General features: G+C 38.1%; 1 protein-coding gene across 7 annotated transcripts in view; it reads right to left on the bottom strand.

Annotated features, from left to right (window-relative positions):
* Window positions 1-12,881, bottom strand: part of CACNA2D3 (calcium voltage-gated channel auxiliary subunit alpha2delta 3) — a 458,323-nt gene extending 445,442 nt beyond the window's left edge. For all 7 annotated transcript variants that reach the window (XR_015701497.1, XR_015701498.1, XM_087744701.1 and 4 more), the window contains exons 1-2: window positions 12,086-12,881; window positions 11,384-11,465 (exon numbers count right to left, since the gene is read on the bottom strand). Coding sequence is in view for 5 of the 7 variants with exons in the window: in XM_087744701.1 (XP_087600827.1) it covers window positions 11,384-11,465; window positions 12,086-12,204 (201 nt within the window). In the remaining 2 variants the exon portion in view is untranslated. The remainder of the gene's footprint in view (window positions 1-11,383; window positions 11,466-12,085) is intronic.
* Between the last annotated feature and the right edge of the window lie 2,092 nt (window positions 12,882-14,973).

The following is a 14,973-nucleotide window of genomic DNA, read 5'->3' as shown; positions in this document are numbered from 1 at the left end:
CAGATACCAAATATCAACAGCAAAAATACGAGAGTTTCTATCAATTTTGTTATTCAGGGCTGTTAGAGAAAACCATTTATCTTTTCAGTAGTTGAAGAAGTTTTATTTAAAAAGTGTGTTAAAATTAATGCTTTGTAGCTTTCAGAGCTGATCCATTCCATGTCCTCTGCTTTACTCACATACCCATATGCTAGTGCTGTTCTTCACCACCTGATCCTTTCCATATGCTAAACACTCTACAAAAAAGTGTTGCTCCTGATCCAAACAATTTCAAGGCTTAGAAATTTAAGGAAAAAGGCAGTATTACTAGGCTCATTTTACATGGAAAAGTTAGGCAAAGATGCCTCCATTTCTGGGGGCTGGGGGGTGGAAATCATGTTTGCAGTTTTAACTTTCAATTCAAGGCTTCTGGCATGCTGGATGAAATCCTACCACCACCACAAGTGCCAGATTTGTATGTGTGACATTACAAGCTAATATCATGCTTAAGGGCTTCACTGAGTTTTGGCCACGAAGATTATGTGGCTTAAGCAGACCATCAAGAAAGTTACCACAGACCTAGGGTAAGCAGCCAGATATATCTGAATCTCAGTCTGCTGCCTTGATTTTAATAGGAAAATTAAAATCTGATTTAGCCAACAGAAATCCTCCAGATTTCATTCATATCCCCCCCCCCCCCCGCAACGTTTTTCACAGAAAGTTCCAAGTGGATGTCAGAACTCATCTCCACTTTTACTGCGAAGTTGTGTTGCAGTTGGTAATGATAGGTGGAAGTCTGAAGTGTGAAGTGTGTACTCAGATTTTTTTGTATCGTGCCATCTATATCATCATCTTTCTTGTACTTTGTCGAAGAAATGGCAGAAGATATTTTAAAAGGCACGATGTGCGTAGGGGGTAATAAATCTGTTGGTTGCAGATAGTCAATGGCTGCAAGTCATAACATAAAGCTTTACTCTTAGCCTCCTACCAGTTTTCACTATCAGTGAAAATTTCTATTAATGTAATACGATAGCATCATGTACGAACAGCTCGGCAGTCATACATTTTGCACAGCTGTCATAAAGATAGTCATTTAGCTTCAAGGTAAAGCTGAAGTTTGAATATTCCTGCTTTTCATCTTTGAAGCTTTGTCACTTTAGAAGATAAAAGATAATTATCTGATTTTGTGACCAATGATGTGTTCCCAACGCATCAAGTTTTAATACCCGTAGTACGTAGATCCTTTTTTTGTGTCTTGAAAATCAGTGTCTTAGCTTGACACAAAACCTTGGGAGTATATTGAATAGCCAAACATTAAAGTATGTCCTAGAGGAACAACAGGAACACTATATGCTGTGGCCCTAACCAAAGTTTTCATAATGCCTTCCAAATAGCGTTTTCACAGTGCTTTTATCTAACAGGCTAGAGATACTATGACTACATAATTTTGACTCCTGCTTTTTAGGAAAGCAAGTCACAACCTTGTTTGTGTATAAAAGCACAAAGCAGTTCCTTGCCAGCTACTGTAGAATAATTTAAAGTAAAAACAGACGATAAGACATAAAACCTTCTACCAGCTGACAAATTATTTCTGTACAACACTAAGTTCACTTAAGATACTGTAGCTGATAAAGATAGTAAAAGAAAATGGCTAGTGAAGCAACTGGGAGCTAAAGGGTTTGGTTTAGCCCTAGATTAGAACGGAAATTCCTGTGTTATCGTGACAAATTAAGAAAAAACTTCTCCAATTCATGCAATCAACTTCGTGGAAATTACTCTTGCGACTTTGTAGTTATGAGAACAGTTACATACTCTTATTGTGAGAACAGGAATGTCTGGAAAAAAGCCCACCTGAACATTAAACAGCAGAGTTCAGTTTAAGAGCCTGTAACGTTAGCGCAAACTGTTTTAAAAGAACAGATCAGAAAAGATAGCGTTGAGACCTGATGAAGCAACTAAAAGGTGGTATATTGTCATCTATGACTGGGGCCTACGAGAAGCCTGCCATGACAAAGTCTCGTGGCTTTCAATACCTACAAGGAGGTTATGGAGAAGATGAACCAAGGCTATTTATGGAGGTGCACAGTAGGAGAAGTGACAGACAGCAGTCATAAATTGAAATGAGAAGTTCCAGCTTAAGTAAGTAACTTTTCATCCAGAGTCAATCATTGGAACAAAAGAGGTTGCGGTATCTCTGTCCTTGAAGGTTCTGAAGATCAGACTCAAAGCCCCAAGAAATCTGTGCTGATTTCAGCATTGACCTCACTTTGCGCAGGAAGCTGACTTAAAAGACAATCAGAATGAATTATTATACGATTCCAGAAATTATTAAAAACAGTTCCAAAGCAGAAGACAGTTGTGCAAAGGGGGAAGATGAGGGTTTTTTCCAGAACCAGTTTTGCTGAGTCATTAGTGCCAAACACAAGTCTCAGTTGTAAGAGCACAATTAGAATTAAATTCCATATCACTGTATTCACAAGAACATTAATCAGAGGAGATCTACTCAACTTGCACATTATAGAGGAACAGCGTTAACATAATAAGGAATCTGCCACCTGCACAAAATTCAGGGAAGCCTGTCAACTCCATATTTTGAGTACACCAAAGGAAAACATTTCATGAGGCTATTAGAAGCTCAAAAGTAATTTCCACCCTTTCCTAAAAACTAAGAGGAAAGCTTCAATAAGGAAGCTACTGTCAGTCATACATATAAACAAGCTAACCAATGAACCATCAACAGGATGCACACATTAAGCCCTGAATTACACACACGTACTTCTCACATTATATCCCCAATCTTAAGAACTAGATTAGGTCACCATATGATTTGTTTTGTTAATGGACCAGAGAACAACTTTTTCTTGTATCTTTTACTCCCTTAACTTGGGTGCTTTAAGATCTCATAATCTACTTTGAAGGATAAATACTAGTAACTATCTTAAGTGCCTCCTGTACTGCAAACTCATTTATGCAAAATCTTTGGCATCAGTCTGAAGAAAATATTTCTCTAGAACATCTGCCCATTTTAAAACAAAAAGATTCAAATATAAGATAAATAAGGTGGTTCAGAAAGAGGAGACAGGGAGCCAGAGACGAAGACAACAATAAAACAACATGTCAAATTAAGGATGGCAAAAGCAAAACAGGAGTAGGGCCAAATGCTCCGACAAGGAGAATGCCTTCTATTACTTCAGAAATTGTTTTGGTCACCTTAGTGAAATGTATTGGTTTAATTCTTTATGGTTCTTTCAGAAATCTTGAGAGATAGAACAAATGGCTAGAAACAACCACCTCGCCAAACACTTTCCTGGTTAAGAGTCATTGCCAGGACCTATGTGTCTTCACGACTCTATCAAACCAACCAAACAGGCTTTACCTAAAAAAGCAAAAATTCAGCCTAAGTAGTGCTTAGGAAGGACTCTTGAAGAGTAAGAAGAGTTAAGAGCAAACTTTACTAAATACCAACAATTGCTGATAGCAAAGCACTAGAATATGTGGCAGGTACATAAGGAATAAACCAGGAGTTTACATCTTATCAGCCATTTCCTTCTCTCTCAATGGAACATCACACTGTCTTGTAAGAGATAATAAGATCATTTGATTGTATGCTTATAAAGGGCGGGGGGGGGGAAGAGGCAAGCGTTCAGCCAACCTGGCCAACCTGTACAACAATAATGAGTGTTTCATAACCTGTTTCTGCTCTGAATGTTGAGGGACTCCCCTGCTGTGTCTTAAGGAGATAAAGGTACAAAGCTTAACAGTGCTTAGATAAAAACAAAGAAGAAACACAATTACTTTCACTGTTTATAGTCCAAAATAAAAAAGACTCCAAACCAAAGGATTATGTAGCTCATCTTCCCAATATAAGGCAGTTCAACAAGATCTACACAATGGCAGGTAACCTGCTTTGAAAACCTGCCCTGCAAGAGTTCCACACTATTCCAATGTTTTCTCTCAGTACACAAAAAAAAAAAAAATTTTGATACTAAGAAAAAGTAATTCTTCTGTTTAAAGACCAGTTCTTGTTCATCTACCATGGATAGAGGGGACACATTCATTCTTCTTCCTGGTTTTCTGCATGTGAAGAATGTTGCCATATTTCCTTTCAAGTTTTTACTAGCTTTGCTCCAGCACAGCTTGGCCCATGGCACTAAATCACTGTCTAGTGAAACAGACCTAGTTCTTCCTCTTTTCCCTCTCTCCTGCCCTGTTTACATTTCTCCACACTTTCTTCCTCTGTACAAAAGAAAATACACTTTTTTTAAATTTGGGGTTGGTTTTTTTTCCACCTCCAGTTTTCTAGCTTAACTGAAGGTTATTCTCTCTTTCACACAGCGTATCTTTCTGCATCAGACACAGAAAGGTTTTTTTGGAATTCAGGACTCGTTGTCCCCCTCTGTTTGTGTGACATAAGTATCTTACCTTTAAAAGTTTCTATGGTTTAGAATATTTCTTGTCTCATAAATATGGATTTGACACATCCTTTACCATATGTGAGGTTCCCAGTCAATTGTCAGCTTTCTACAGAGATTAAAGATAGCTACCACCAGCCATTTTACCAGAAAAAATGGCAGAAATGGGGAGCAGGTAAAATGTATCAGATCACACAGGTCTTTGAGGGTAAAACATTCCTCATCCCCTCAGTATATTCACAATAGCCACAGATACCAAAAGCAGCAAGAACATTTGAAGTCCGTGACTTCCTCTGCTGATGACTTCTGTAAATCAGTGTCCTGACACATCTATAATGGGTTATGATGGGTGGAGTTGATGGGGGGGGGGGGGGGGTCAACAGAGAGAAGAGAGAGAGAATAACCCTTGCTTGTAGTAAGGGCAAAAGGAATCAGTGTGAAAAGCAATACAAGACAAAACTAATATGTGTTCCTAGCAGGAACAGGAAACCTCAAGTATAACAGGAAGCTAGTGCAAGAGAGTTCAGTCTCTCTGAGGGCATCTATACGAGATTACAAATATCTACTTACATAAAAGTTAGTCTAATTAGTCTAGGAGTGGATTTTGTCATTCACTCTAAAAAGGTACTTAAAGTTAAGAAATGAACTGGGCAGATGCTAAATAGGCTCACAAAAACATCCATGCAATTTTGGAAAAACATTATACATAGAAAAAGCAAAATGGAACTTTGTGAGAAAAACAGCTTAATCAAAGTATTTCATGAAGACCTTTTGTTGAAGCTTCTACAGCAACCTATAATACAGTCTATCCTATCAATATATAATTTGTGTTGTACAATGTGTAACCACTTATCAGCAACAAAAAAATTGTACCCTATAGAACAGTAATGACATTTGGAAGTGTAGAGTATTGATTAGCAGTTGCTTAAAAGTGAGTCACCACTACAATGCGGCATCTATTCATGGCTCTACATACCTTCACTGTCAAGATAATTTGCATGGAGACTGGCTCTTTTAACCTTGAAATGTAAGCATTTTCCAATACAGGATGCGAAAACAAACAATCATAAACACATTAAGGGAATTAGCATTCATTTCCTTTCAAGATCTGATGTTTTCCAGTTGGATTGTCCACTCAATAATTTCCATATTAAAAGACATTATTGAAAGTGTAACGCATGTATCAAACTTACTGAAGCCATCTCGTATTTCTATTACGTATTAACAATTGAATATATTTACTTTCAATAACAGAAGTAAGAGGATCATGCTGTGCTTGCAAAACCCAGAAAGACACAGAAAATACTGCAAAATATAGAGTGCTGATGGCAGAAGAGCATGAATTCACCATGGCTTAAAACAGGGCTTTGCTTTTAGTTAGAGAGAAATATAAAACATAATGATTAATATTCAGGCTGATTTAGACTACGTTTTGAAAATACTACTAACACCAAGAAATTATTACTCCTGCCATAACATTCGAATGGGAGATGAGAATAAGACCACAGATGGTTGAAAATGCAGTTCTAACTTCACTGAAGGCAAAGAAAATTTTCCAATACCTTCAGAGAAGGCAGAACTTCGTTACAAGAAAGAAAAAAATATTCTCTGTTATTGAGAAAAAGACACAATGCTATTGGAAGTTTGATAGCACTATGATATTACTACAGATCAATATGCTACCTGAAAATTAGTATTGGACCCAGCAAGTTTTTCCACCTAATACATTAGTAGCATACAAATGTGTTTGATTATATTTTTCTTGAACAAAGAAAAATGAGAATGTCTATCCAAAAGAATTTACCTTTATGTCTGCAGACAATAACATCAAATACTTCACCAAACACACTGAAATGCTCCGTAACTAGTTTGGCACAGAGAATAACCTTGTGATTTAGGTAGCCCAAAGATCTGTAAGAATTAAAGGGGATGGAGGTTGAAGCTCTGCAAGTTCCAAAACATCATTTGCATTAATCATCAAAATTAAAAGTGATTTAAGATTCTCAGATGTGTATTTATTTTATTTTCTAATGCTTGATTTTAATTCAGTGCTAGGAGACACATTTTACATAATCCAGATTTCAGGACTTTAAATTATAATGAATTAACTCTGAATAGAGCTTTTGGTAACCTCTATACCATTTACCCAGCTGGTGGTTTGAGTTTGGGTTTTTTGGTGGGGTTGTTTTGGGGTTTTTGGGGGGTTGTTTTTTGGTTGGTTGGTTGGGGCAGGTGCTACTGGTTTGGGGTTTTTGCAGGGGGTGGTGGTAGGTTGTTGGTTTTTTTTGTCTTTTTTTTTTTTTTTTTTAAGAGAGTCATATGTCTACAGTTTTTTGACCATTTTTCTCCTATTTATGATAGGAAAAAAGAATCAGTACTATTTTTGCAGTTTTAGAATTGCTCAGCTGGCAAAAATTTAAATTGATATCCAAGCCGCCAGTTTATGTCTATACCTTAAACTGCACGTCTCAATCTTAGCAACCCTTCCTTCAAAGCAGTAGTTGCAGTGTCTCAAGAAGAAACAGCCTACAAAGACCAAAACCAACATAAGGCTGAATAAAAGAAAAGCAATTAATGTCAAGATGATTGGACTAAACTTCTCTAAGAATTTAAGTCACTGTTATACGATTTAAAACTAAAGATAGATGTACTGCATGAATCAGATACACCAGCTGAATGCTAATTGATCTAAATCATCCTGTTGTATTAGGCTTGCACTGACATTTCCAGAGTTGTAAGAAACAAGATACAGCACCAAATCTAGTCAGTAAGACAAAATGCAATTCTGAACCTTTAAAAATAGGAATGCTATACTGATTGAAAACCTGCTTTGAGAAAACACAATGGTTTGAGACTCCTAACACAATGAATTTATTGCAAGGAGTAGGCAGATGCAGACTACCGACTGCTTGAGACCACAGCAATCAGTGCTTGCATAACAGTGAAGATTCAGACGACTTACTAAGAAAAATCTGAGACAGCCTTAAACAAGCTTGTCTTCACTAAGAAACCTTTAAGGCAGAAGCGATAAATAGAAGTTTCCTTTCAGTTAGAAACTGTTCCTACATTTGCAATAAAATACTATTGACTATTCAAGACCAAACCAAGAATTATCAAAGCTGAGAATATAAAAAAAAAAAGAAGTCTTTCCAAAAGAAATCTGAGCAAGCATAGACCACCCTGCATTTTTAGAGAATCAGACACTTCTTTGATATTAGAAGAACTTTACTGTGCAACAACAATTATTTTTAACATTAACAGAAGGCACATTACCTGCATTTTTTGCTTCCATTTTATTATTACTATTATTTTACAACAGCGTGGAACTGAAAACACATTATTATCACGGACACTGTAATGTGAACAGTAGCATTCCCTAAGTCTCTTCCTCCAAACTTCTAATCGCAGCAGCTGAAGTGAACATCTTCCCGGCATCTAACCCTTGCTTTGTACCCTATACTTAAAGTGTGGCTTTGCCAGTGGGCTACACGCTCACATTTACTACAGTATTCACTAAACATAATCAGAGTGGTTTAACAAAAACAAAAACACACAACACACACCCCCCCCAGACACACATGTTTAAAGAAGGGTCAAGATTCAAATCAGGCAGATGTCTTTTGAAAGTCTAAGGAAAAAAAACCTAAGCACCTAAGAGACAATTAAAATTGCAATCAATTCTTAGACCCCAGCAGTATTTGCTAACTAGGTAAGAGTACGCATGTCTCTACAGCACCAAGCAGCTTCTTCTATGCTGCCAAATCTATATGACAGCTGTAAAACCTCCATAAATCAGATGAAAATAGGATACTATTATTCCTAAGTTTTCTGTATGGATTTTTGAATACTGAATGTTCTTCCTTCACTTTGAAAGCAAGTAGTAGAACATTAAAACGCTACATTTTTAAGTGCTAATTTTGCTTAAAAGCTGATCATCATTTCAGAAATTTACTGAACTATTATTATTATTTTCTGAGCTATTTACAAGTATCTGTATTTCATCTAACGCCAATTTCAGGAAAAATAATATATCCCATAGACTCTTAGGAGGCATAACAACATACTTGGGTAAGATTATTAGAATTCAACAAAATAATAAAACATTCAATTAAGATAAGGTAAGCAGTGTTTTTTTTAAAAAAATACATCGTTTCAAAAAGTGACAAAAATATTCTTACGCATTGTTTTGAAACTCGAGACGACAGCAATGCTGGTTACTTCATCTGATGTTCACAGTACAGCAAGACTTAAGAATTGCAATAACTAAATCGATATTCACAGCTATAACCTGGCAAAATTTTGTGTAACTGACTATCTCGCATAACTTCATTGGCTCAATGGAATTTTAGTATGGGTCAAGTGACTCTTTAATGTGTAAAACATTTGGGCAGTAGAGAATATCAATCATGCCTCTATTTCAAATGCATTCCTTTGAAAGTAATGCTCACTATATATGCTAACAAAATGAATCAAGTAACCTTTACATTAATTTTTCATTTGGCAAGCCTTTATTAAGCTCAATGGCACTACAAAACAGTTGGTAATTGAGAAATCTATACTGCCCAGATACATAATTACACACACATTTTATATCTTCATTTGTTTAACGATGCTTAATTCATAATCGGAAAATGTGGATTCCTCCAGTAATATTAGAAGTCGCACTGCTGCTAAAAGTGGAATCTTGACTTTAAAAAGACACTGACTCCGATCACCCAGAGCTCACAGTAAACACCAAATGGATTCTTGATGCCTGGCTAGTGGGGAGGCAGGGGGCAGGAAAAGGTGTTTGCATTTAGAGCCCTACTGTGCTATCACTTCCTTAATTGTTATGACAAATTCTGCCACTGACTTTGCATGTTGAAAATACTTGCAAATCTTGAAGTCTGGTATGTTTTTATTCACACAAGCTTACAAAAGAAATATACCTTATAACAATACAAAAAGATACATGTTAAAGTCATCTGTCATCCAGGCTCATTTGCCACGATCAACAGCAAAAAATAGCAAGCTTAAAAGGACAGAGACACTTGGAATTGGCAATAAAAAGCACCAGAGGTTTGCTAAAATTACTGTAACCGGAAGATGGGGGGAAGAATAGGGGATGTGACAAAGGAATAAAAATGCTCTAAATACCTGTCAAATCTGCATTTTGGTTTTCATCTTTCATTCTATAATGAACTATCATAACAAAAGCAGGAAACAAAACCAAAATAGCTTGGAATGATCATACACCATCCACCTTCAAAAACAGGAGCACAGATTTGTTAGTGAAATAGAAAGGATGCTGATGAAAAGGTAAAGTGAATAGCTTCCAATTACCTACAATTATAACAACCAATAGGAAGAAACCTTGCTACTTCAGAGGGAAAAAATACATTACCGAAGGGATGACAGCAGTATCTACTATGGAGGAAGAGAAGAATGATTAAGAATCTCATACTGATTCTTTGTAGATTTTAGCACAATTGCAAAACACAGCATATTCCATATTTTTCTAGTAAATGTTGGACTATCTACATTTGGTAGATTTAATTTTTAAAGCCATATTAGTGCAAAAATGGCTGTGCATGGAACAGTTCCAAAGTTAAATAAAGGTACCTGATTGTTAGGGCCCAATAAAAAATTAAAGCCTTTTAATAATACTTGATTAGATACTAATCAAAACTGAAAGGGCCATCTGCTTTATAAATTTAAGGAGTTCATACAAAACAGTGACGATATAAGACTACAGACTTTAAAGAATGTGAGCTAGAAGTATAGTAAATACTGAAGGTCCAGATTTTCAAATTAAAAGTTCGCCCAATATATTGAAATGAAGCCATTTAATGGCCTCAAAAGGTAGTAAGAGTAGTAATGCTTTCATTTTACATGGATAGCATAAGCTTTTTATTTGAACTGCTACATATACTGTCCGTTTCATCATCTCACACATATACAAGCCTTTCAAAATAAGTGCTACAAGCTCAAGGAATAACTTCCTTCATAATCAGATTAAAAAAAAAATATCAACATGTTACTCAAAACTAAAAAGCACACGTCTAAAAAAACAGCTGAAATTTAACATATGGGTTGAATGAGTGTCTCTCTAGTCAGTGAATATCTCAACGTTTTTCCATTTCCATATTGCATTTTGAGGATCACTTATTAAATACCACAAAATCGCAGTCTTAAAATCTTTAACATGTTCCTCTTAGGCTCTTATTGTATTTTTTCAGTAACTGCTGTAAAAATAAATTGTCTACAATATAGAACTTTACTATAGGTTGCATATTTAAATTAGAGTAGACAGAGTCCTTGACACATACCTAATACTCAAATCCGCTTTCTCATTACCCTCTGCCCCAATTATGTAGACTTATACCAATTTCTCAAGTTTTTGCAATACTTCACTAGCTTATTACCCAGCTGTGCAGCTGAGCAAGAAGATAACCACATTCATTCCTCTTATCTGTAATGATGTAATACATCCCAGCACTGGGTTGAGATGATTGGGGGAATAATGGGATTGTAAAAACTGCAGAGATGACAAACAACAGTGCAGCCGCCTTGTCCTGATACAGTGAATTGCGTACATACAGCACAGGCTGAAAATAATACAATATGCACTAATTCTAATCCTTGAACGACATTAACATTTTTCATAAGAAGCAGCTGTTTCTACACAGAAACATGATCATCACAATGCAGCAACCAGATTAATAACCCACAATCTAGGCTGAAGCCTAGACTTCCAAGAAATAGAAGTGTTGGAGTTTACTTTCTAATGATGATAACAAAAAAATCATCCAAAAAGAAATATATCAGTTTAATCAAGGACTCTCCAGATAGTGCAGTGCAATGCAAAGAGTCATCAGGAACAGGTATGCAATACAAAAATAGATCTTGGACCAAAGCATGTACAGCACTGCTTTCCTATTCATTTAAAAAATTAAATCTGCCTCCATTTTCTCTGTTAAGACCTTCCTTATTACAACTGAAGAGATCCTTACCTTCTGCAGGAGCTGGGAACCCGAGTACTTGGCTGCAATAGATTTGATCTCCCCACCGAATGCTGAGGCCCAGAGCTTTACACTGTGAAGAAAAAAAATGAGACAGGAAGAAATGTAATACACATGTCATAGCAAGCAACACAGACTGTAGCAGCTTCAGCTGCACTCAGAGGGATCCTAGCAATTTTGCATTAAAGAGCTCACTAAGGAACCTAAGCACAGCAAAAAAATTAGCAAAGCTCTTCAAGTATAAGCACAAACTAGATGCTGTGCTAAGGTAAGGCCTCTGATATGAAACTGTCCAACCTGCACTGTTTAAATTTAAAGAATCAACTTGTAGAGAAACATGCTTTAGCACAATATAACATATATCCATTGAAAGGAAAGAAGCAGATAAAATGGCAGAACAGCTGTGAATGGTAAATTCTCACATTAGAGGGAATTAACATAACAGCATCAACTTCAGTAAATACAAGCACTTAAGTTAAGACTCTGCAGCCACATACTCCACCAACACATGCTCCTACAATAAAATGAAAGTAGTGCTGAGCGTGTTAGAGACTACCATTTTAAACACAGCTGACGGAGGAGCAAAGGTGCCTTGAACAGTCAAATATCTGCAATATCAAAAGGTAAGAACTTGAGCAGTTAAGTTCTCATCCTTGAACACGGTCCTGAGAGCAATAGCATGAAAGCACTTACACAGACAAGGGGATCTGCTGCTCCGATCCAACCACATCCACTAAGGCTGTGTTAAAAGCTGTCCAGAAGATAAAGAAAAACCCCCCAAAAGCCCGAAGAAGATTCAGATTCTCTGGCATTTTGCCTCGCTGTGCCTGGAAAGATTTGGGGAAATTCAAGTAAAGCTGAATGCAGCAGCAGCGGGGTTTTGCTTCTAAAGCCTCTTTCCCCACCCTTGCCCCCTCCACTAGAACAACACTGGAAGAAATCACAGCTCCATTCTCATCCCTCCAACGAATGACCCTTCTCTGTGTAATGGAAGGAGAGGACCAGAAGCGAAGCTCTAATGACTTGAAAACTATTGTGTCCCTGGTAACAGCAAAGCGTTTTCCAGCACTACTGCAGCCACTTGCATGTAGTTCTTTACAACTCCGCAGTCAGCAGTGTGCTGGAGTTACTTCAGTGACCTACTGCTGCTCCAAAGTGCCCTTAGCAGCAAGAAAGCAGACTATTGATTCCAACTGGGGAGGCTGTCTTCTTGCAATTACTGCTCACTTTGCAAATGGAAAGCTGACTAGAGTTCTCCTTTCCCTCGCCGGTAACCTCCAGCCTTCATCCCAGATCAAGTCAGCCAATGCATTGGTTCAGTGGAGCAGGAGCAGCAGCCTTTTAACGGGATAGCACGGAGGCAGAAAGGCAGGCACAGGAGGAGCTGGACCAGAGGGAGGGTGCCTCTGTATGGCAAAAGCAGAGAAAGTCTGGAGGAGCTGAAAGTGTAGTTGAGCCCTTCCAGGAAGGCGAGAAGAGAGCACTGCACATTGCCGGGGGCTGAGCTAGGGAGGGCTCGGCAGGGCTGGCAGGGGCGGGGGGGTGGGGGGCCGTGCACACCCACCGGAGACCCGGCCAATTCAGGCAGGGCCCCGCTGCATGACAAGCGTCTGTCACACAGCCCGGAGAGGCGACGGATGGACGGAGCTCAGCCCTTTGCGCCGAGAGCGCCCAGCATCCCGGCCGCGGAGCCGCACCGAGGAGGGCGCAGACGGACGGCAGGAAGAGAGGAGCAATCCCCGCCGAGGTAGCATCGCTGATGAGCCGGAGCAGCGGGTTCCCGGAGCAAGCCCCGGGTTTAGGTCAGGCTCGCACATTTAATTGAGTCATACATAGCATGCCCTTGCGCATAAAGGCACGTTTGCTGCTTCCTCCCACGCCTGAGCGCTGCAGCGAGTCGCTATCCAAGAGATCGGGACTAGCAAAGGCTTATGAATGAAAAGAAATGCAGCATAAGTAAATCAATGCAGGCTAACTGACTCGAGCCTATGAATAAATTATTAATTTGTGCTGATAGAAGAATCCCCTTGATCTAGCAAACATAGGATTACAAGCTCCTCCACGGAGAGAGCAGCATGGGGAGCAGAAGGGATTGGTCCAGGTATTTTTGTTGTTGTTGCATTTTAAAAAGCTGCCCTCTTCCTTTTGCTTTTATTCCTTTCCCTCTGCTTTTTTCTCCCCTTCTTCTCCACTAAATGCACAGACTTAAAATAGCAACTGAACTTTAATGTAAATAAGTATGGCAAGACGTGGAGACGATCTGAGCATGGGCTGAGTCATCCTTGCATCATACGATACAGCTCCAGCGTCCGCTCCAGAATTCTAGTTTCTGCCCTCTGGAGTTAGAATTAACACCCCAAAATATTCACTCTGCCTTTGTATACTGTTCTTGTCTTGTTTAAGATTTTCTGTCTTGAAGCTAGATATGTAGTACCTGTATTTTTTTCCCCCCACATTAACATTTCTAAGAGCACTGAACAGTTTGCTTTAAATATCAAAACCTCTATTCAACACCTGGCTGATAAAAGCTTTCTGCTTTCTCAGAAGAAACCAGAAGTTTAAAGACAGAAAGACTGCCTTAGGGAAACTGTACAGAACAGAGCAGCACGGTACACTGCAACTTTCACCACCCACTGGCCATCCCCACCAGGAACAGTAAATAGATCATATTTGTCTGTACTATCACCTTCATACAAAGGCAATAATGAAAGTTTTGTTAAAAGGGACACTTATTTTGTGTATTAATCAACCATTTTGAAAGTCCTATTCTCTGTGCTGTTACTGTGGATTTTTCTAAGCAGTGTTTTAAATACGCTGCCATGTCACCAGGTGCTCAGCCTACCTATAGGCAGAAATGTAAAAATGCACATGGCTGACTAACCATATATAAAGAATTATGTGCCCCTTTGAACATATTATATAAACAACAGTATCTTTTCAAAACTAGGAGCAAAACAGGCATGGTGAACTCTCTCACTGCTTGTGCTGTTTAGCTTTTTTACATGCTAAACAGTGTCAGGAAGGAAATTCGTAAGGCTAATTTGTGGGACTGAAACTTCATTTTTACATTAACATGGATCGTTATCTGTTTCAAGCCAACACAGTGCACCGGTAACAAGTAACAGCTAGCTTCATTCTTCAGAGAATTACTGGAAGTGCTAGAAACTTTTTGAAAGCACATACAACGTGCCTGTGTTCAACAGGCCTGAGAAATTTAAGATTATTATAAACCATCACTAACTATTGGCAAGAAAAGATGGTAAAGTCACTTGTCAAACCTTGACTTTATTTACATTTATTATACATTCAATACTATATCAGATTACAATTTATGCATTTGGCATGTATAACTGGACACTCACATTTGTTTAATATGAAAATCCTATTTCTACTGTCATTAGTCTCAGAAAAAAAAAATTCACTTGAAAGAGAAATTTATACTTGACAGTACAAGCAAGCACGGCCACCTCCCTTTGGGTGAACATTTGTATGCGTTATACCATAGAGTGCTTTCAGCATCTTTCACTAATGCACACTGGTTATGTTCATGCAGTTATTTAGTTCCTCTTGCTAATTCAGTG

Source organism: Nipponia nippon, unplaced genomic scaffold (assembly GCF_047370975.1).
Source record: "Nipponia nippon isolate SJK-2023a ecotype South Korea unplaced genomic scaffold, ASM4737097v1 scaffold_9, whole genome shotgun sequence".
NCBI classification, from domain to species: Eukaryota; Metazoa; Chordata; class Aves; order Pelecaniformes; family Threskiornithidae; genus Nipponia; species Nipponia nippon.
The sequence above is the reverse complement of the archived record's forward strand: the minus strand, read 5'-3'. Positions and strand labels throughout refer to the sequence as shown.